This window comes from Thalassophryne amazonica, chromosome 14 (assembly GCF_902500255.1).
Source record: "Thalassophryne amazonica chromosome 14, fThaAma1.1, whole genome shotgun sequence".
In the NCBI taxonomy this organism is placed as follows: Eukaryota; Metazoa; Chordata; class Actinopteri; order Batrachoidiformes; family Batrachoididae; genus Thalassophryne; species Thalassophryne amazonica.
This window is the reverse complement of record NC_047116.1, coordinates 8,691,493-8,714,053: the sequence shown is the minus strand read 5'-3', so window position 1 is coordinate 8,714,053 and position 22,561 is coordinate 8,691,493. Positions and strand designations below refer to the sequence as shown.

The window sequence follows — 22,561 nt, the reverse complement described above, 5'->3', positions numbered from 1 at the left end:
AAGTTTTAAATCTTTGAGTTCATCTCATACAAAATGGGAGCAAATCCAAAAGTGTTGCGTTTATATTTTTGTTGAGTGTGTGTGTATATATATATATATATATATATATATATATATATATATATATATATATATATATATATATATAAAAGGCATATTTTACAAAAGCACAATTATATGTAAACACCAACACACACGCCTCACATTAACGTGTTGGTTTTTACATAGAATGAGTCAACCAATCAGTGTTAGCGGAGGCTTATTTACCCATAATCCCTTTGGCATCTGTCTGTGTTTAGTGTTACAAAACTTCAGAATTAGTGCATTATTTAAAATTAAAAGATATGCGTTATATTTTAACTTTGTACAAATGACAGAATTGACATTAATGGAGTTATTCTATCCGGATTAATTTAATTTATAAATCAAAACCATAAGTCAAAACTGCTATATTTTCTAAGACCTCTGCCTCACGGTGGCACTGCTGTATTCTGTTAAGGAATAATGACTTGTTTTTTGTGTGTGTGTGTATAGCAGTCTCAACTGCTTCACTGCTGCAAGATATGTCGTAGACAGGAGCTTCCAGCAGTGGGCAGGGCGCACAAAGACAGAAGTGCTGACTCATTGTTTGGGTTTGTGGTCGCCTTTGATGCTACCAGAAGCGATCGTGTTGTTAAAACTCAAAATCTGCTTGTTAGTAGTTGCAAGTGTACTGTAGACGATACTGAAAGTTATCGGTTTGCTGTAGCTTCTGATAATTTTTTGGGTGGTTTATCGGTTTAGCTTCATAAAAGATAACTTTTCAGTTCGCTGATTAGCTGTTATCAAAGCTAACTTTTTGGTCAGCTGTGCCCACCACTGGATGTGAGTCAGCAGAAAAAAAAAAAGAGGAACAAGCTGCAGCCCGTTTGACAGAGGAAAAAAGTCGACGCATTTCTATATTCATGTCCGTTAAAGGGCATCAAAATGAAAAACTGAAACATTTGCAGAATGCTGTCCTGCAGTGCAGCAACGCTGCACGCCAGTAGACTGGTTTCCATTCCCCCCAAAATGCGTACGTTGGAGTCACGAATTGAAAGTATATTTGATGCAAACGTGTATTTACAAAACAAAAACCTTGTATCGCAAAAAAAAAAGCTTTTACAGTTGTATGAGGTGATTTTTTTTTTTTTTTTACGAGATTCAAAAAAGCCTCATTTGGAAAAACTGTAGTGCAAACACTTTCTGCTATTATAGTCACATGACATACCGACAGAGTCGCATGACATTCTAAAATACACAACATGGTACGTGTGGCGGCAGCAAGTGAGCTTGTTGAACATTGTAAGAGATGTCCTTGTGACAATATTAGATTATTTAAAAAAAAATTGAGAGAAATATTAAATAGGTCTTACCCATCCATCGCTGTGCTGTTGGATTTATAATTCTCTCAAGAGTCTTAATAGAATGAGGGTTAGCAAGAACAAAACCCAACAGTCTCATTCAGTCACTCAGTGGAAACACTGTCATTTTGTAATTGTTTTTGTCGACATTCTGAAAATGTTGCTTAACGTTTGCACGAATCTGTCATGAAAATCAAGCTGCTGTTGCTATGGACTGACAGGGCAAAAACATTTACATGTAGTCAACTAAATAAATAAATATATATATATATATATATATATATATATATATATATATATATATATAAATAAATAAATGACATGCACGCCTTGACACTCTCAACTTCAATGTATTATGTCCCCACGGAGATCCAAGCTGCTCTGGAAACGGTTAATGGTCTGGGAAGTCACTGCACACAGTGATGGTGTGGAACTCTGGAGCCGGGAAGACAAGCAAACGCTTGTCCACGCTAGTCAGGATGGTGGCGGTGTGCAGAGTTGTTGTGGTCAGTCCAGGCTTTTAGAGAAGTGAGCAGAACACCAAATGAAACACAGAAACGGAAAACTGAAAGTAAGTAAAGTCATGTCTGGGGATGCACGGGTTAAAAGAGGAAGTCGGGGTGAAGCACTGAAAGATGAAAAACAAGTAATTGTCAAACAAGGCAGCTCACCGGCACAGTGTCTCTGTTGAGACCACACTTCTTCAAACGACTCAGAATCTAATGTGCCATGAAGCAAGAAAAGAGGAACAGACAGCAAAAGAGACAAACAGCATACAGATTAAGGAAACACAGCTATATTGAGAACATATTCGTACCAGCTGATTAAAGCTTAAAAAGGTAGTTATTGTATCTACCAGTCTGAAAATTTGCACCGGTAAACCTTGTTTATGTCACACAAACAGAATTTAGATTGTGTGATTCTCTCTTTAAGTGCGAGTGCAACATCGGATGGTTTTAACCATTTTCATGACATGTGGCCGAAATGCACCGTTATTTGTAGGAGACCCACAAATACATGATGGGAAATGCAGTTTCCGTTTGCCGTTCCTTCACTTCAGTGTGGAAGCAGGAGAGTTAAAGAGTGGCCAATGAGGAGAGCTTTGTTTATGTCCTCAATGTGCCGCTAGTGTGACATCTAGTAGCAGAAAATATAACACAGTGCTAAAATACCGTTGGCCGTATGAGCATTGTCTTTTTATATATATATATATATATATATATATATATATATATATACACAGAGAGAGAGAGAATTAATTATACATTTATTGTTATTTACATTAATTATTAAGATCGTATTGTCTTGCATATAATTTGTACATGTTCAATAAAGCCCCTCTTTCAATCAGTCAATCATAAACAATATTTACCTTAGCATTTGCCAGAGGGCATGTGTGTCACATAGATGAGCTTTTGACAAGAGTGGAAGTTAGCTTTCAGTTAGCAGAAGTTAGCGTGCACACTGACATCCGCGAAATGTCTTGTAAATGATTCCAGAGGTGTTATCAGGTTCCAAAACAAGTGTTTTCAGTTTTAGAATTTCAATTCCATTTAATTAAATTTCAATTTATTTAGTTTATATAGCGCCAAATCACGACAAAGCTTCCTCAAGACTAACCTTACCAACCCCTACAGCAAGCACACAGGTGACAGTGGTAAGGAAAAACTCCCTCTGATGATACTGAGGAAAAAACCTCAAGTAGACTCAAAGGGGTGATGCTCTGCTTCGGCCAGTTTGCCAAAAACATTTACAATACAGAACACAACAGAGAAGCAGAAGAAATACTAAGGCGATCGCCGGCCACTAGCCCTTAGCTTCACTAACAGACCCAGACTTTAAATGAAGTTGAGGCCGAGACCTGCTCTGTTTACTAAGAAATGAATTTAAAAGTGTATGAAGCATAGTACCATACTATGCCAGTATGCTAGCCATACGAAAGGGAAAATAAGTGTGTCTTAAGTCTGGACTTGAACGTCTGTACAGAATCTGATTGTTTTATTTAGAAGTGTTTATTTCTTGCTAGTTTTTACATAATATATGACAGAGGTTATATTTACGCACAAATGAAACAGAGTTTGCAGCTAGCTAGACCAGCCACTGACATCACAGTGCCGCTCTACTCTGATTGGCTGTCACCCCCACTCCTGGAACAGAATGAAACAGTATATGACTTGTTAACCTCTTAAAATACCTCTTACAGTAGGTCAATGTTAGCCATCTTTAAACTTGTCCAAGGTCTGTGTCCCAAGAATTCTCCCTGTGAATGTGAAAACTCTAGCAGTAATAGGACTGGACTTATGCTGAACACAGACAGACTGACGGATGGACACAGAGTCTGGCAGTATCCGATGGCCATATTTGAAGGCCATTGTGTAAAATAAAATCATTCATAGCACCTTTTGAGAAGTTTGAATGTTTGAAGCAGTGCATCTGCAATTTATACACAGCTGAATCACAATCAAGTTGACCAACTGTGGTGCACAAAAGGTGAAAAATGAAGTTCCTCAGATGAAGATGAAAATACTTCTAAAACAATCTATGGTATCCAGAGCTCAATACCTGAAAATATTTTTGAAGTAACTGTCTTCATTGCAAAATTACAGCGCATTGAACTAAACGTTAAATTCTGAAATTGGCTATGTATGGACATTACATGCTATTGTAATAGCTCTCTTGTATGTGATTATATTATCAGTTTTTTAGGTTGTGATTGTAGAGTTCTTTGTTTGTATTGTCAGAGATACATGTGACCATAGTTCTTGGTATGGACTGTACTTTTTACAGGAAAGTTATGATGTTAAACCAAATATTTAACAGAACAAGGATAACTAAAGCAAGGATAAATAAATAATGTAGGTAATGTAGATGCTGTGGGTGATTAGACACATGGAATATCATATACGGTTTTTCAGGCAGATATATATCACATCATGGTTGTTTCACATACTTGTTAATTTCAACGATTTTGGTGCATACTGATGTATGGACACTACAACTAAGACACCTATAAATTATCCAAATATAACCATATATACCAATATAACCATTTAATCTCTTGCAATTAATTGTTTCAAAATTAATTTATGATACAGATCTTAATTTAACAATCATTTTTGCAGTGCCGCAAATTTTCAACATGTTCAACATTTCAATTTCTAAATGACTAAAAATATGGTATAGGAATATTAATTTTTACCATAAAACATGCAAACATATATCACAATTTGTGTATTACTAAAATTTATTTGCTGAAATATCAATGGTTTGCTGTTTACTATCCTGATTTTAGCACAATACATGATACTATGTACGGACACTACACTATGTACGGACAGTACGGTTTCCAATTTCCAATAACAATTTTTCTGTTATGAATAAAGACTAAGCTAGACTACTGTTACATACCATTTGATCCACTGACATCCTTTGGGTAGAGGATTCTCCAGGGCTATGTACGGACACTACAGGATTTTGGTGAACAAAAGGTGTGGTCACAAAACTCGAATTTTTAGGAAAACAAACAATCCAAATTCAGTGATATTCAACATACTGTTAATACAACTGTAACTCCTCAATATTGTAAATGAACAATAACCACTTTATTTGAACATATTTTATTATTTCAAGGCCTTTACCTTTACAAGTGCTTATAAAATGAAAAATTGTAAAACCGCAGGTTTATCTGAAAAAACAAAGTCTGAAATTAAATATTGTTCTATGTTCATATAGATATGTTATCAAGGTTCAGATTGGTTGCTGTGCCTTCCTGAACCTGAAAAAAGTAATTACAAAAATCAAATATCAAGTAATGCTGTATCAATTGAATTGAATATTTTGCATGCACCAGCATAACGGTAAAATTCCCCAAATTAGAAACACAATTCGCTGTCACTCTAAAAGTTTTCATCCGATCTCTATCAAATTTGGAAGTTAAGGGCATCTTTTGGCAACAATTGAAATGACAACAAACTCCATACTTTTGAACACACAGTTTATTGTAGATTGGGCTATAACATCAACACTTGCCTGTTGGTCAACTTGATTGTGATTCAGCTGACACTGAGGTGGAAACAGTACTGCTCTAGTTGCTTTTTAAAGCATGATTAATAAATTCTGAGATAATTTCTGCAAACAAAAAGATGAGATGAAACTTGTTTTAATCCCACGAAGGGAAATTTATAGAAGAGAAAAAAATTGCATCCAAATACCAAACAAAACAATATTTACACTCTCGTACTTGCATGGTTTTAGACAGTTCCCAGGTTCATGATTCTTATTTACATGATGTCAACCTTCACAAAGGGACTGTCAAAGTCTGAGAAGGCCTCCGAGGGGAGGTACTGCTATAAGAGGAGATGAGTGCAGGAAACGAGTCGAGACTCGTTCTGAAAAAAGCTGGATCCTCCACAGATTTGTTTCTTTTACTATTTTGACTGTTTACCTGCAGTCGTCCTTCCTGCTCATCAAAAAATCTCCAACTCACGTAATCTGTCAATACATCATATTCAGCATTTTCATTACATAAATATCTTTCTCTCAATAAATAAATACATTTATTTAATTAAGTCTTAACCCTGCTTTTGAAACCAGATTTGGTAGCTCCACATTTAGTTAAAGTTGAGGCTGTTCCAGGCTACTTATTGGTGACTGCATTTTTCTGGATGGCAGTGCTATGATCAGTTTAATTTCTGCCATTATTGTGTTTGGTGGGAAATGTGGGTGAATCTTTAATGGGGTTAGAGCCACTGTCTTTACCCCGTCACGAACTAATCTGTAGCACGACTCACTGTCATTCAGTGTTTGAAGGATCTTTCTCCTCCCTTAAAGTCCTACTTACGCCTAACAGTTATTGTGTTTTGGAGCTTTGTTTATGAATAGTTTTATCTTTCCCATTTAAATAGTTTTATGAAATTCTTAGGAGAAAAAAAAGAGAATTCTTGGACTTTTCATGGAATTTCATCATTATGTCTCCAGGTCCTAACATTTAGTCATACTGCTAACAGCCAGACAGACTGAAGCAGTGTGTGAGAATTATGAAACTGGGACAATGTTGACCATGCTGATCCATGCAAAGCCTTTGTTTTCACACCAACAGTGCTGACCTTTGCCCATCGCTTCCCGACCGCTGATTGATGTGGCTCTGAATATTTGTTCTTCCCTCGATCTTGCTAAATTCAGTAGGTGCTGGTTGGTCTGCTAAGGTTTCACTGATCAGTAGCGCTGGGCACAGAAACATAGTATTAAACAGGCGCTAGGGTGAGATTATTAATTAAAGATTGGAGTATTGATAAGCTCCAGTGTTGGCATCCTGCTTTTGGTACTGGAGAAATTGAGAAAATAAATAAATAAATTGTTTTGGTATTCCCTATTCAGAAGAGAGTTTTTGCTCGCTCTCAGACATTTACACAGTGCGACTGTGTGCAGATAAAAAAATATCAGATTAGTGCAATGTGAAATGTTTTTGTGCTTTCATGAGAGGTGTTTGTGTGTGTGTGTGTGTATATATATATATATATATATATATATATATATATATATATATATATATATATAAAATATACACAAATAATGAATGTTTATGAGTTCAGTGGTACGAATATTTCATGAGGTGAAAGCTGGACCAAACCATTCAATGAGGTTGAAGCCTCGTTGAATGGTTTGTTCCAGCTTTCACCTCATGAAATATTCGTACCATTGAAAGAATGTAAAAACATTCATTATTTGTTTTATATAACGGCTAAAATAGATCCTTGTCATTTGATATTTTATTCATTTATAAACAACAGAAAAGGGACTTACATTTTGGCATTCCACTGTAACGTGTAGTCCAGTGATGCTGTGCACTGACTTTGGACTTCCATTAAAAAAAAACTTTGTAGTTCCTCAGTCCAGCCAAAAATCACATCAGCATTTCATGTTAGCAGCTTTTCATGCATCCAGATGGCTTACAGCAGAGTGGTGTGTGTGTGTGTGTGTGTGTGTGTGTGTGTGTGTGTGTGTGTGTGTGTGTGTGTGTGTGTGTGTGTGTGTGTGTGTGTGTGTGTGTGTGTGTGTGTGTGTGTGTGTGTGTGTGTGGCATGAAGACTCAATCAAGTCATCATGTCGCTGTCCCGCGCACACGCAACCGGCTCGGTCGAGCTTTGTACCTCCTCAGTGAAGCGAAAAAAAATGTCACATCAGAAATGAGTCCACACACGCAACCTGGTTGTGTGAACAACAAAAATAAGACTGTATACGTCCTCAGTGCAGCGGGAAAAAAAATCACATCAGAAATGAGTCCAGCTTTTGTTCTTTCTTCCTGCTAACACCCTCCAGGCAGCACAGTGGATTGGCTTTGTGTGTGCGTGCGCGCACATGTGTGGGTGCACGAGTATGTGTGGGCACGCACATACTCGTGTGCGCGTGCACGAGGACATGTGCACTCGTGTGTGTGTGCACATGCATGTGTGCGCGTGTGTGTGTGTGTGCGCATGCACGTGAGAGTGCAATGGTTCCAAACGTATGGAACCAAATTTGCACTCTAAATGGAACCAAGCCGCACTCTGAATGCAATGCAACACAAATGGGTTGAATTAATCCATGTCATGTGACATACAAAGCACCAATCAAATGACAAGAATCCACTCAGCCGTTATATAAATGTATATATATGAGCACAACAGAAAATTTTTTAAAGCTAAGTGAATATAGATGTGCATCCATTCTTTTGGAGCTGAGAACAAAGAAGAAGGTTCTGTATTTATTTCTGAGGCGCGATGACTGTGAGTATGGCCTGTTTGTTCACTCTTTTTTACTGAGCTTTCTTTCTGTAAAGTATTTGGTTATAATAAATATTACATCACTGCACCTCCTTATATAAACTGTTCTCATCAGAACAGAGTGAAACTCTGTAATCTTTCTATGGTGAACTCTGTGTCAGCCTCTTTGTCAAAATAAAAGTACTGATCAAGATAATAAAGTACAGACTGATGAGCAGTACTTCTAGGAGTACGAGTACTGTTAAACTTAATGATATCGACCCCTACTGATCATTGACTCTAATGACCCAGACAGCCTTATTCAAGTTCAGAATTTGTTTCATTACTTGATCATTTTCTTAATTTCATGCCAGAATTAAAAAAAAAAAAAAAAAAAAAGTAGCGCTGCCTGTCTGCCAAACCGAAAAACTCAAACGTCGTGATCACTAAACCTGAACTTCAGCTTTAGAGAACCTGTGGGAGATTAGAACAATTTCCAGAAGACAGTCTGGGCTTTCTGGAAGACCACCCAGAGGGAAGCTTCTCATCCTTAAGACTTCCAAATGTCCAAGTGGGCTTTCAGCTCTAAGAGGAATCAGGGCTGTTCTGAACCCTGTTGAGGAGTTCTGTTCTGGAAGCCACTGTGCAGTCATCTGACTTCAGATCTGGGCCCTGACCTAATCCAGGCTGTAAATTCTTCAAATTCCTAAGGGTGAACTCCAAACAAGGTGTGGAAGCATTATTATTATTATTATATTTAAAATAAATAAATAAATCATTTTCCTTGGAATGGGATGAGCCTCTGCATATTTTCAGATGCACAGTATGTTCCTCATGCTGTATGTAGCGTGTGTTTTATATTTTAATTAATTTTCTGTGTGAACATGCAGCAGGTTTGGCTGTGTCGACATGCTGCACCACATTACACCACCACAACACTCTAGAGGTGTTGTCACATTAAGAATCAACTGAACTAGACAACAAAAAGCCACACACTATTTATAAAAAAAAAATACTCATCATCCTGAAAGCAGCAGCAGCTCAGTGATGACCTGTTTACACGTTTGTGTACAGGAACAGCGTTGAGTCCTGGAGGAGACTGTGAGCCGGCACACTCTCCTGAGCAGCCATCATGACACCACCCAGCAGGCTGGTTTATGACTTCAAACATCACCTGTGTTTTCCTCTGCTGCAGGATGTGGAGGCAGTTGTGCCGGTGCAGCACAGGTCCAGGGCCTGGTGCTTGTGTATGGTCCTGGGTCTGGCACTCATGCTGTCCGGGGTGATGATTGGAGGAGCCTACCTTTTCCGCTACTACGCCATGGAGGTGAGCAGGCAGTTTCATCAAGGGTGGGACAGTACCTCCGAGAACATAGAGGTAAGATGATTGACAACCACTTCCCAGGGTCTAGATACACACAGGTATAGCTTTTGGGCAAGTGGACTCACGCTAGAAGGGAGGGGACACAAATAAATAGGAATGAATTTACAGTGAGGGTTTCAAACTGGATCAGGTCTGCAGTCCTGTAGTTGGTTGCATGTGTTATCTGGAATAACTGAAAAAGAGCTGTGCTCTTATCTCAGACCATGTTGTAGAATCGCCATACTGGCCTCAGTATGTTTAATCAGCTCAGGAAATCAATGACTCCATGAATTATTTTGAGTGAGGAGACAGAATCTGGCTGGTGGCCCTTTGGTAATTAAGAGTTCGAGATCACTGCTTTAAAGACAGTTAAAGGGTTTTGTTTCTGAGCTTGTTTTCAGTCACCTTTTTTTGAAAACGTTTGACTTGTAAAAATTCTCAGCCTTTCACCAAAATATGGTTAAACTTTCTGCCTCTCGAAATCATACGGGATGTTTTCTAAGATACACATGTTTGAAACAAAAAGCGAAACGGACCCATAGAACTCTTGCTCAATACCAGGTATTAATTTCTTTAAAAAAAAATAGAATAATAAGAGAGACCTGGTCCAAATGGATCCGATTGTAAGCTAAATGGTCCTGTTTTAAAGTGTAGTATACCAGAACAGAACCAGAATGATGGAAAACACACATTTTAATTGATTCCATTGTTTGATTAACTTCAGGAATGATTACAGAACAAATGACCCCATATGAAAAAATATTTACACACAATTTGCACACTGACCTACAGCCTGAGCGCAGACTCTTATTTTTAACCTGTCCCTCGTCTCAGAAGAGCACACAAGTAATGGTGGGATGTATATAAAGATAAAAAGAACTTATAGATCCTTAATGATATCGAGAATTCATATATTATCTGCTTGGCTTGAATATTCTGTAATAGGCACATGTGTGGCAAAGGGATGGAGGGAAACATAGAGTAGAAATATTAGCATCTTCTTCATATGCCACAATTTGCTCTATAACATTTGAAAAATTTGATTAAGTCTGTGCAGAATTCATGTGGCTCATTTTTTGTGTTGTTCAGGACTCGTGCTGTCGTCCAGATCCTCTCCTCCTCACTGCAATTTTTCAGCCTTAGATCTTTTTACTTCCAGTTCCACTCTGTGCTCCTCCTCTCTGTTGCACACATGATCACTTTGTGTGCGCTCGGATCTCCAGTCAGTTAAACATTAGCATATCGGAGTCTCGCAGCAACAGAACGCGATCCACATCGGTCTCAACTGGACTGAATGATATCTGGAACTAGGCCCAGGTCTCGGTTCACTGGACCTGAGGGGAGCCTGTGAAGACCTTTACTTGGGGCTAGAATTAGTAGTTAACCAAAGAAGTGGTTCAATTAAATGCTAACTGTGCTAGTTCAAAATAGAATCTTATTCTGCAATTGACGTCAACATTGTTATGAAAATAATGTAGCCTTTCATCTGGTACAACAGGAAATTTCTTACCATTGTTCAAACGGGCTCATAAGTAACAACCGATTGTGAATGCTGTTGCAGAAAAAACTGAACCTTATCATTTTCCTGAAAAATTGGTAGATTTCTGTCTGATCTGGATTTTCCCTCTCCGCCAATTCTCTTCTCCTGCAGAAGGACCAAGTGTATTTCTGCGGCGTGAACTACCGTGAGGAGGACTACATGATTCCTGAAGAGGACGAGGTATGATTCACCGCTGCACCATCAGGGCTGTAGGTTATGGTGACATCTCTTTATTAACTGTGGTCTTTCAAATTATTTTAAAATTTAAAAAAATCACTAAACCATCCAATATACCTGTTAGAAGGATAATAATATCAGTTGGGACATTTGTTGTACCGTTCAAATCATAGTATACCCAGTGGTGGGCACAGCTAACCAAAAAGTTAGCTTCGTTGACTCCTAATCCATTAACTGAAAAGTTAGGTTTTATGACGCTAAACTGATAAACCAGTAAACAATTTAGCGGAAGCTACAGCTAACTGCTAACTTGCAGTATTGACTCCAGTACACTGTCAGCTAATGACAAGCCAGTTTTGAGTTTAAGCACCGCTGACACGTCTAAGTAGAATCAAAGGTGATTACCAACGAGTCAGCGCTTCTGTCTTTGTGTGCCCTGCCCACTGCTGTAAGGAAGAGTCATTTATATTGAACATACACTGCCCCAGATGTGTGGCAGAACACATTAAACGTGAGACAGTTTTCACTTATGGTTTAGAGTTATAAACAAAACTAATTCCGGACAGTTTATTGATATTAACATCAACTCTGTCATTTTTACAAAGTGAAAAGATCACAAATATCTTTTAGTTTTAAAATAATGTGCTAATTCTGAAGGTTTGAGCATTAAAACTTACAGATGCCAAAAGGCATTATGGGGAAAATGAGCCTCCTCATCACTAGTTGGTTGGCTTATTTATTTGTAAAAACCAACACACATTAGTTACAGTAACGTGTGTTGGTTTTTACAAATAAATGCGTATTTGTAAATATGTCAATTTTTTTATTTGTTTAAAAAAAAAAAAAAGCATTTGCAAAACTGAAGATTGTTTGTCAAGTGTGATTCAGTGCAACGAATAGCGACCCTGTGACAATTGGACACTAGTCACACTCCCCTACAGCAGATGGTAGTGTTCTATGTATTTTGACCCAAAATGCAGAGGCTTAGAGAACTACCACACCGGCTCCTCCTTTTTTGCGTTATTCCTTCTCATCAGTCAAATCTGTTTGGTCTTAATGATCTACAAATGTGGGCTCTGACTTGGAATATTTATACAGGGGATCTTTATTCAGCCTTATGTCCTCTGAGTTCTCTTCTCATTCCAGTTGTCATGGCGTAGAAGTAAGTTTAAAAATGACCATATTATGAACACAGGAAAACTGATCTTTGTCTGTGTGTGATTTTAGGTGGCAGTGGAGCTGCCAAACAAGTTCCGTCTGCGGCAGCTGGATGAGAACATCAGGGTTCTGGAGAAAGAGCAGGTGGAGCTCATCAGCGTCCCTGTGCCTGACTTTGATACTGGTGACCCAGCAGACATCGTCCATGACTTCCAGCGGGTGAGACAACTGTCAACTGAACAAACCCATGTCCTGAAACGATCCGTGTGTTGATGTCATGAACATCTGCTCAAATAGAAAAGTGTCCATTTGTAGTGACATGCTGTCCATTAGGTCAAGGTCATATCTGATGGACATGCTCATACATTGTGATTTCTCAAACACTGTAACAGATGTTGACATGGAACCAGAAGCATATGGAGGCTTTACTTCAGTGATTCCCAACCCTGGTCCTCAGGGATCCCTGACCCTCCACTTTTTTTTAGATCTGTCCCTGCTCTACCAAAAGCTGATTAGCTCATTTATGTTTGTTCAGCCGATGTAGAGCTAACACACACTTGAATGATCTGATCAGCTTTTGACAGAGCAGAAAGGCAACAACCAAAAGAGGAACAGCTTCATGTTGATTATCCGGTTGATGGAGGTCGAACACTCATGAAGGTAGTTCTGGCGGATGTGAGATTCCATTTTTGTGGATTGTAGAGTAGTTATAAAGTGAGACAAAGCGTTCAGGGCACCCATATATATATCACACACACACATATATATATATGTGTGTGTGTGTGTGTGTGTGTGTGTATGTATATATGTGTGTATATGTGTATATATATGTATATATATATATATGTATATATATATATGTGTGTGTGTGTATGTATATATATGTATGTATATATATGTATGTACACGCAACAAAATATAAACGCAAACACTTTGGTTTTGCTCCCATTTCGTATGAGATGAACTCAAAGATCTAAAACTTTTTCCACATACACAATATCACCATTTCCCTCAAATAGTGAGCACTTCTCCTTTGCTGAGATATCCATCCCACCTCACAGGTGTGCCATATCAAGATGCTGATTAGACACCATGATTAGTGCACAGGTGTGCTTAGACTGCCCACAATAAAAGGCCACTCTGAAAGGTGCAGTTTTATCACACAGCACAATGCACAGATGTCGCAAGATTTGAGGGAGCATGCAATTGGCATGCCTGACAGCAGGAATGTCAACCAGAGCTGTTGCTCCTGTATTGAATGTCATTTCTCTACCATAAGCCGTCTCCAAAGGCGTTTAAGAGACTTGGCAGTACATCCAACCAGCCTCACAACCGCAGACTATGTGTAACCACACCAGCCCAGGGACCTCCACATCCAGCATGTTCACCTCCAAGATCGTCTGAGACCAGCCACTCGGACAGCTGCTGAAACAATCGGTTTGCATAACCAAAGAATTTCTGCACAAACTGTCAGAAACCGTCTCAGGGAAGCTCATCTGCATGCTCATCGACCTGACTCCAGTTCGTCGTCATAACCGACTTGAGTGGGCAAATGCTCACATTCGTTGGCGTTTGGCACGTTGGAGAGGTGTTCTCTTCACGGATGAATCCCGGTTCACACTGTCCAGGGCAGATGGCAGACAGCGTGTGTGGCGTCATGTGGATGAGCGGTTTTCTGATGTCAATGTTGTGGATCGAGTGGCCCATGGTAGCGGTGGGGTTATGGTATGGGCAGGCGTCTGTTATGGACGAAGAACACAGGTGCATTTTATTGATGGCATTTTGAATGCACAGAGATACCGTGACGAGATCCTGAGGCCCATTGTTGTGCCATACATCCAAGAACATCACCTCATGTTGCAGCAGGATAATGCACGACCCCATGTTGCAAGGATCTGTACACAATTCTTGGAAGCTGAAAATGTCCCAGTTCTTGCATGGCCGCCATACTCGCCGGACATGTCACCCATTGAGCATGTTTGGGATGCTCTGGACCGGCGTATACAACAGCGTGTACCAGTTCCTGCCAATATCCAGCAACTTCACACAGCCATTGAAGAGGAGTGGACCAACATTCCACAGGCCACAATTGACAACCTGATCAACTCTATGCGAAGGAGATGTGTTGCACTGCATGAGGCAAATGGTGGTCATACCAGATACCGACTGGTATCCCCCCAATAAAACAAAACTGCACCTTTCAGAGTGGCCTTTTATTGTGGACAGTCTAAGGCACACCTGTGCACTAATCATGGTGTCTAATCAGCATCTTGATATGGCACACCTGTGAGGTGGGATGGATTATCTCAGCAAAGGAGAAGTGCTCACTATCACAGATTTAGACTGGTTTGTGAACAATATTTGAGGGAAATGGTGATATTGTGTATGTGGAAAAAGTTTTAGATCTTTGAGTTCATCTCATACAAAATGGGAGCAAAACCAAAAGTGTTGCGTTTATATTTTTGTTGAGTGTATATATATATATATATATACACACACACACACATATACATATATAGTGTATGCAGAAAGTATTCACAGCACTTTATCCACATTTTATGTTAGTCTTATTCCAAAATGGATGAAATTCTTTTTTTTTTTTCCTCAAAATTCTTCACATAATACCCCATAATGACAATGTGAAAAAGCTTTTTTGAGAATTTTGCAGATTTATTGAAAATACAAAAACTAATTCAGTTGATTGAACATGATTTGAAAAGACACACACCTGTCTACATATAAGGTCCCACATTTGTCAGTACATGTCAGAACACAAACCAAGCATGAAGTCGAAGGAATTGTCTGTAGACCTGTGAGACAGGATTGTTTCAAAGCACAAATCTGGGGAATGGTACAGAAACATTTCTGCTGCTTTGAAGGTCCCAATGAGCACAGTGGCCTCTATCATCCATAAATGGAATAAGTTTGAATCCACCAGGAGTCTTCTTAGAGCTGGCTGCCTGTCTAAACTGAGTGATCGAGGGAGAAGGGCCTTAGCCAGGGAGGTGACCAAGAACCCGATGGTCACTCTGTCAGAGCTCCAGCAATCCTCTGTGGAGAGAGGAGAGCCTTCCAGAAGGACAACCATCTCTGCAGCAACCCACCAATCAGGCCTGTATGGTAGAGTGGCCACACAGAAGCCACTCCTCAGTAAATGGCAGCCCACCTGGAGTTTGTCTGAGACCAGGAGAAACCAAATTCTCTAGTCTGATGAGACAAAGATTGAACTCTTTGGTGACATGCTTGAAGGAAACCAGGCACCATCCCTACAGTGAAGCATGGTGGTGGCAGAATCATGCTGTGGGGATGTTTTTCAGCAGCAGGAAACTGGGAGACTAGTCAGGATTGAGGGAAAGATGAGTGCAGCAATGTACAAAGACATCCTGGTTGAAAACCTGCTCCAGAGCGCTCTTGATCTCAGACTGGGGCGACGGTTCATCTTTCTAAACACACAGCCAAGATATCAAAGGAGTTGTCAGGTGTGAATACTTATATTCATGTAATTTCTTCGTTTTTTTATGTCTAATAAATTTTCAAAAATTAGGGAAAAAAAAAACTTTTTTCGCGTTTTTCCATTGTGGAGTGTTATGAGTAGAATTTTTGAGAGGAAGTAATAATTTACTCCATTTGGAATAACAACAAAATGAAGTGCTGTGAATCTCACATGTGTGCTTGCTCTATGGGTTGGTAAGGTTAGACCTTACTCTGTATAAACTTGTGAGGCAGCATTGTTGTGATTTGGTGCTGTATAAATGAATTTTTATATGTATATATGTATGTATGTATGTATGTATGTATATGTATATGTTGTTCCCTCTTTTGGCTCCTTGTCTCCTTTTGTCTCTCATGTGGTCCAAATGAAACGACTGCATGATTAGTTTGTCAACCCCGTCGTTAATGAGTGGTAAGAGGGTGGTATGGTTTGAGACTGGCATTGAGGTTTGTTCTGAACATGTTGTGGTTGACAGATGTTGACTGCCTACCTGGATCTGAATCTGGACAAGTGCTACATCATCACGCTCAACACCTCCATCATCATGCCCCCCAAGACTTTTGGAGCTACTGATCAACATCAAGGTAACTTTTGGCTTCTTTTAATCACACACACACACACACACACTTCTGTTTCCCATTGACACGCTATCCACCCCCCCGTCTAGGCTGGGACCTACCTCCCACAGTCTTACCTGGTCCACGAGGAGATGATTGTGACTGAGCGTCTGATGCGTGTGACCAGCTCGGTTACTTCATCAACAACCTCTGCCGTGGCAAAGAGACTTACAAGCTGCAGCGCAGAGACAGGATTCTGGGTAAGGACACGCTAATGCTACATTTATTTAGTTGTTTTTAAGGCTTCTGTTGTAAAAGAATTTGTTTTTTTGTTTTGTTTTGTTTTTTTGTTTTTTTTTTTTAAGTATTTTCTGCTGAGAACCAGTGCACATCAGCCTGAGAAGGTTAGCCCAAGTAGAACAGGTAAATTCAGGAATAATGTGCATCTACGCTACAACAGACACAGGATCTGTTTCCTAAAAGAGGTATTGAAGATGAGGCGGCACAGTGGTTCAGTGGTTAGCACGGTTGCCTCACACCGACAAGGTCCTTGGTTCTCTTCCTACCTGGTCCTTTCTGTGTGGAGTTTGCATGTTCTCCCCATACACACGTGGGTCAGGGTGCTACGGCATCCAACCACTTTCATAGACGTGCAGATTACAACCCCAATTCCAATAAAGTTGGGATGTTGTGTGAAAAGTAAATAAAAACAGAATACGATTTGCAAATCCTCTTCAACCTATATTCAATTCAATACACTACAAAGACAAAATATTTAATGTTCAAACTGATAAACTTTGTTGTTTTTGTACAAATATTTGCTCATTTTGAAATGGATGCCTGCAACAGGTTTCAAAAAAGCTGAGACAGGGGCAACAAAAGACTGGGAAAGTTGATGAATGCTCAAACACCACCTGTTACATTCCACAGGTGAACAGGTTAATTGGAAACAGGTGAGTGTCATGATGAAAAAGCTGGGACAGTGGTATGTTTACCACTGTTACGTCACCTTTCCTTCTAACAACACTCAATAAGCGTTTGGGAACTGAGGACACTATAGAAGGTATAAAAGGCTCAGCTGTTCACAAGTAAAGATGGGGTGAGGATTACCACTTTGTGAAGAACTGCGTGAAAAAATAGCCCAACAGTTTAAGAACAATGTTTCTCAACATTCAATTGCAAGGAATGTAGGGATTCTATATCAAGTTAAAGCTCTACCATGCAAAGTGAAAGCCATACGTCAACAACATCCAGAAACACTGCTGCCTTCTCTGGGCCGGAGCTCATTTGAAATGGACAGACACAAAGTGGAAAAGTGTGCTGTGGTCTGATGAGTCCACATTTCAAATTGTTTTTGGAAATCATGGACGTCATGTCCTCTGGACAAAAGAGTAAAAAGATCATCCAGATTGTTAACCAGCGCAAAGTTCAAAAGCCAGCATCTGTGATGGTATGGGGGTGTGTTAGTGCCCATGGCATGGACAACTTTCACATCTGTGATGGCACCATCAATGCTGAAAGGTACATCCAGGTTTTGGAGCAACACATGCTGCCATCCAAGCAGCGTCTTTTTCAGGGACGTCCCTGCTTATTTCAGCAAGACAATGCCAAGCCACATTCTGCACGTGTTACAACAGCGTGGCTTCATAGTAAAAGAGTGCGGGTACTAGACTGGCCTGCCTGCAGTCCAGACCTGTTGCCCATTGAAAATGTGTGGCGGGTTATGAAGCAGAAAATACGACAACGGAGACCCCGGACTGTTGAACAACTGAAGTTGTACATCAGGCAAGAATAGGAAATAATTCCACCTACAAAGCTTCAACAATTAGTGTCCTCAGTTTCCAAATGCTTATTGAGTTAGAAGGAAAGGTGATGTAACACAGTGGGAAACATACCACTGTTCCAGTTTCAGATTAATTTCAATTTATTTTCATTTATATAGCGCCAAATCACAACAGAGTTGCCTCAAGGGGCTTCACACAAGTAAGGTCTAACCTTACTAACCCCCAGAGCAACAGTGGTAAGGAAAAACTCCCTCTGAGGAAGAAACCTCAAGCAGACCAGACTCAAAGGGGTGACCCTCTACTTGGGCCATGATAGAGACACAAATTCACAAAACGAATATACAGGAAATGCTGTTGGTGCACAGGACAGGAGGCTCTCCAGCACAAATACCACACTGGATGGAGCTGCACCTTAAACAGAGAGAAAAAAAAACAGAATCAGGCATCAGAAAGACAAGAAATACAATATAATTTGTCAGCATTAAACAACAAGAAAAACAGTAAATACTAAGGTGATGGCCGGCCACTAGCCCTAAGCTTCACTAAAAGATCCAGAATTTAGGTAAAGTTGAGGCCGCGGCACGCTCTGTTTGCTAATAAAAATGAATTAAGAGTAAAAAGCGTAGAACTATACTATGCCAGTATGCTAGCCATACAAAATGGAAAATAAATGCATCTTAAGTCTGGACTTAAAGTCTCCAAGGAATCTGACTGTTTTATTGACGCAGGAAGATCATTCCACAGAACAGGGGCACGATAAGAGAAAGCTCTGTGACCCGCAGACTTCTTATTCACCCTAGGGACACAAAGTAGTCCTGCACCCTGACAATGCAAAGCCCAGGCCGGTCCGTAAGGTTTAATTAGGTCAGCTGAGTAGGGAGGTGCCAGTCTGTGAACAATTTTATAGACTAGTAGCAGAACCTTAAAATCTGATCTCACTGGGACAGGAAGCCAGTGAAGGCATGCCAAAATGGGTGTGATGTGGTCAAACTTTCTGCTTCGTGTCAAAAGAATGGCTGCAGCATTTTGGTGCCTGAGGATAGAGATGGCCAAGAGGATGCTCACGCTTCACCTGGCTGCAGTGGAGACATGCTTATTTTATAGATATGGGATGATCTGGTTACCTACCTGTGTGGTTGGACATCCAGGACCCGAGGGTGATTCTGTGGTGTCATGGAAGTGGCAACCGCTGTTCCAGTGCATGCTCCCACATTTGACTTGCAATACAATGTGTCATGATACAACTGCATTGCAATAAATTCTGATATGATAATAGTATTGTGAAACATAAATTTATCTACATTTAAAAACAGAGCTGGGCATAAGTTGTTGTGGACCACCTGAGTGGTTTAATATTACATCACATTTTACTGATAAATTAGTGGACAAACTGACTCAGAACCGTTTTATTTTCAGTGAGTGTCGTTTGCCTTACAGCATCACTGAGCGCACCAACATGAAAGACACCATAAAATCATATGGCGCTAAAGTGCAAATGCTTTTAGTTGTATGACTGAACAACAGTGCAGATGCCAGAATGTCTAATAAAAATAAAATCCATTCCTTTTCTTTCACCTCTCTGTAAATCTGCATCCCGTGAAGCGGCTCCATAATGTTGACCGTTTGCCAACAGTCGGGGTTTTCGATGAACCCAGAGCTTGAAAACAGTATTTGTTTTTAATCTAAATCATGACTTCCTGCTTTGGTTCTGTGCAGGTTTTCAAAAGCGTGAGGCTCTAAACTGCCACAAGATCCGCCACTTTGGGAGCCAGGTGGTGGTGGAGACCATCATCTGTGAGCCTTAAGATGCCGCGTCTCCTCACAGACGCTCTTAAAGTCACTGGGGTGCAGTGAGATTGTTTTTGTTTTGTTTTTTGTTTGTTTGTTTGTTTTAATCCTGACTTTTTCCTGTTCTTTACTTCAGGTAGTTTTAGTGAAATGTGAAGCTGAATGGAAAAGAATTGTTTATTGTTTAAAGAAAAAGAATTGGGGACGGGTGGGGGGATTGAATCACTTTTTTCCACTTTATGTATGGGGACGTTTTGGGGTTTGTTTGTTTTGTTTTTTTTACTTGCTAAAAACCAGCCTCCTCAATATATAAAATACAAATATTATAATCATACTAATGTTGAGTGTTTGGCTAGATTAGTTTAGTTTTCAGGTGCATAAAATTCCAGCAGCCGTGTGAACTCTGACTTGTGTGCCGCTCAGCCTACTGTTCATCTGGGGAAACTTGGGTTTTCTAGCTCATCTGCTGTAACTATTAATACACTGCATCTGTTGTTCCTCAACTGGAAACAAAATAATAGTGTGGGTTCTGGTTTCTCCTATTGTAGCTTATAAATAAGTATAAATCATCCAAAGCCCATGAAAGCCTTAAATGTCAAATGTTTTGTGTGAAATTTATTACTTCATATTTGGGGGTAATTCTGCTTGCTGTACTCATTTGTGTATATAATCTCTATAAAGATATGAACAGACCAAGACAATAAAAACAAGAAAAAACAAAAGTGTTTCTTGTGGTCCATCTCGAAATGCCTCAGTGGGTTTCTCTGCTGGTGAAATGTTCTAGAAGGAAGTTAAAAGTTTGACTGGAAAAGCTGAATCCAACACCAGTCATCCAACCTTGCCCAAAATGCAGCAGCTGTTGTTGTATTTGAGCACTGATGCAATTATTGTAATTTTTTGCAGAAATGAAACAAGATGTTTTTGTAGTGTTGACACAGTTTTAAATCAAGTGGTTTAACAAACATACTGCATTAACCATTTCAAAGTTACACCCATTTTAGGAGACAGCAAATGTATATGTTTTAACATGTATAAATCTGGTTGTACAAATGGCTTTTTTTTCAATTTGGGTTTTCTAAGTCATCTCTAAATATAAATGGATATTTGTCAGAATTTTTTTTTTTTATCTGATTAAAATTTTATTTGATTTTAATTAATTATTATATGGTGTATAAAACGGATCCAACAGCACGATAATAACAAGAATAAGCACAATAAAGTGCAAGCACTTACAGTAGTGTTCAGAATAATAGTAGTGCTATGTGACTAAAAAGATTAATCCAGGTTTTGAGTATATTTCTTATTGTTACATGGGAACCAAGGTACCAGTAGATTCAATAGATTCTCACAAATCCAACAAGACCAAGCATTCATGATATGCACACTCTTAAGGCTATGAAATTGGGCTATTAGTAAAAAAAAAAGTAGAAAAGGGGGTGTTCACAATAATAGTAGCATCTGCTGTTGATGCTACGAACTCAAAACTATTATGTTCAAACTGCTTTTTTAGCAATCCTGTGAATCACTAAACTAGTATTTAGTTGTATAATCACAGTTTTTCATGATTTCTTCACATCTGAGAGGCATGGAGTCAACCAACTTGTGGCACTTCTCAGCTGTTATTCCACTCCAAGATTCTTTAACAACATTCCACAATTCATTCACATTTCTTGGTTTTGCTTCAGAAACAGCTTTTTTGATGTCACCCCACAAGTTCTCAATTGGATTTAGGTCCGGGGATTGGGCAGGCCACTCCAAAACATTAATTTTGTTGGTTTGAAACCAAGATTTTGCTCATTTACTAGTGTGCTTGGGGTCATTGTCTTGTTGAAACACCCATTTCAAGGGCATGTCCTCTTCAGCATAAGGCAACATGACCTCTTCAAGTATTTTGACATATCCAAACTGATCCATGATACCTGGTATGCGATACATAGGCCCAACACCATATTAGGAGAAACATGCCCATATCATGATGCTTGCACCACCATGCTTCACTGTCTTCACTGTGAACTGTGGCTTGAATTCAGAGTTTGGGGGTCGTCTCACAAACTGTCTGCGGCCCTTGGACCCAAAAAGAACAATTTTACTCTCATCAGTCCACAAAATATTCCTCCATTTCTCTTTAGGCCAGTTGATGTGTTCTTTGGCAAATTGTAACCTCTTCTGCACATATCTTTTATTTAACAGAGGGACTTTGCGGGGGATTCTTGCACATAAATTAGCTTCACACAGGCGTCTTCTAACTGTCACAGCACTTACAGGTAACTCCAGACTGTCCTTGATCATCCTGGAGCTGATCAATAGGTGAGCCTTTGCCATTCTGGTTATTCTGTCCATTTTGATGGTTGTTTTCCATTTTCTTCCACGCATCTCTGTTTTTTTGTTGTTGTTTTTTTTGTCCATTTTAAAGCATCGGAGATCATTGGAGATGAACAGTCTATAATTTTTTTGCACCTGAGTATAAGTTTTCCCCTCTCCAATCAACTTTTTAATCAAACTACGCAGTTCTTCTGAACAATGTCTTGAACATCCCATTTTCTTCAGGCTTTCAAAGAGAAAAGCATGTTCAGGTGCTG

At 39.5% G+C, this 22,561-nt stretch overlaps 2 protein-coding genes across 2 annotated transcripts in view; both read left to right on the top strand.

The window, feature by feature from the left end:
• itm2bb (integral membrane protein 2Bb) overlaps window positions 1-20,699 on the top strand; it is a 65,690-nt gene extending 44,991 nt beyond the window's left edge. The window contains 8 exon segments of the mRNA XM_034186956.1: window positions 9,318-9,500; window positions 11,137-11,205; window positions 12,430-12,579; window positions 16,329-16,414; window positions 16,416-16,437; window positions 16,521-16,587; window positions 16,590-16,670; window positions 19,911-20,699. Coding sequence (XP_034042847.1) covers window positions 9,318-9,500; window positions 11,137-11,205; window positions 12,430-12,579; window positions 16,329-16,414; window positions 16,416-16,437; window positions 16,521-16,587; window positions 16,590-16,670; window positions 19,911-19,999 — 747 coding nt within the window. The 3' untranslated portion in view covers window positions 20,000-20,699.
• The window catches only part of LOC117525103 (serine/threonine-protein kinase Nek5-like), a 138,617-nt gene that overhangs the window by 70,395 nt on the left and 45,661 nt on the right, over window positions 1-22,561 (top strand). The gene's annotated exons all lie outside the window — the stretch shown is intronic.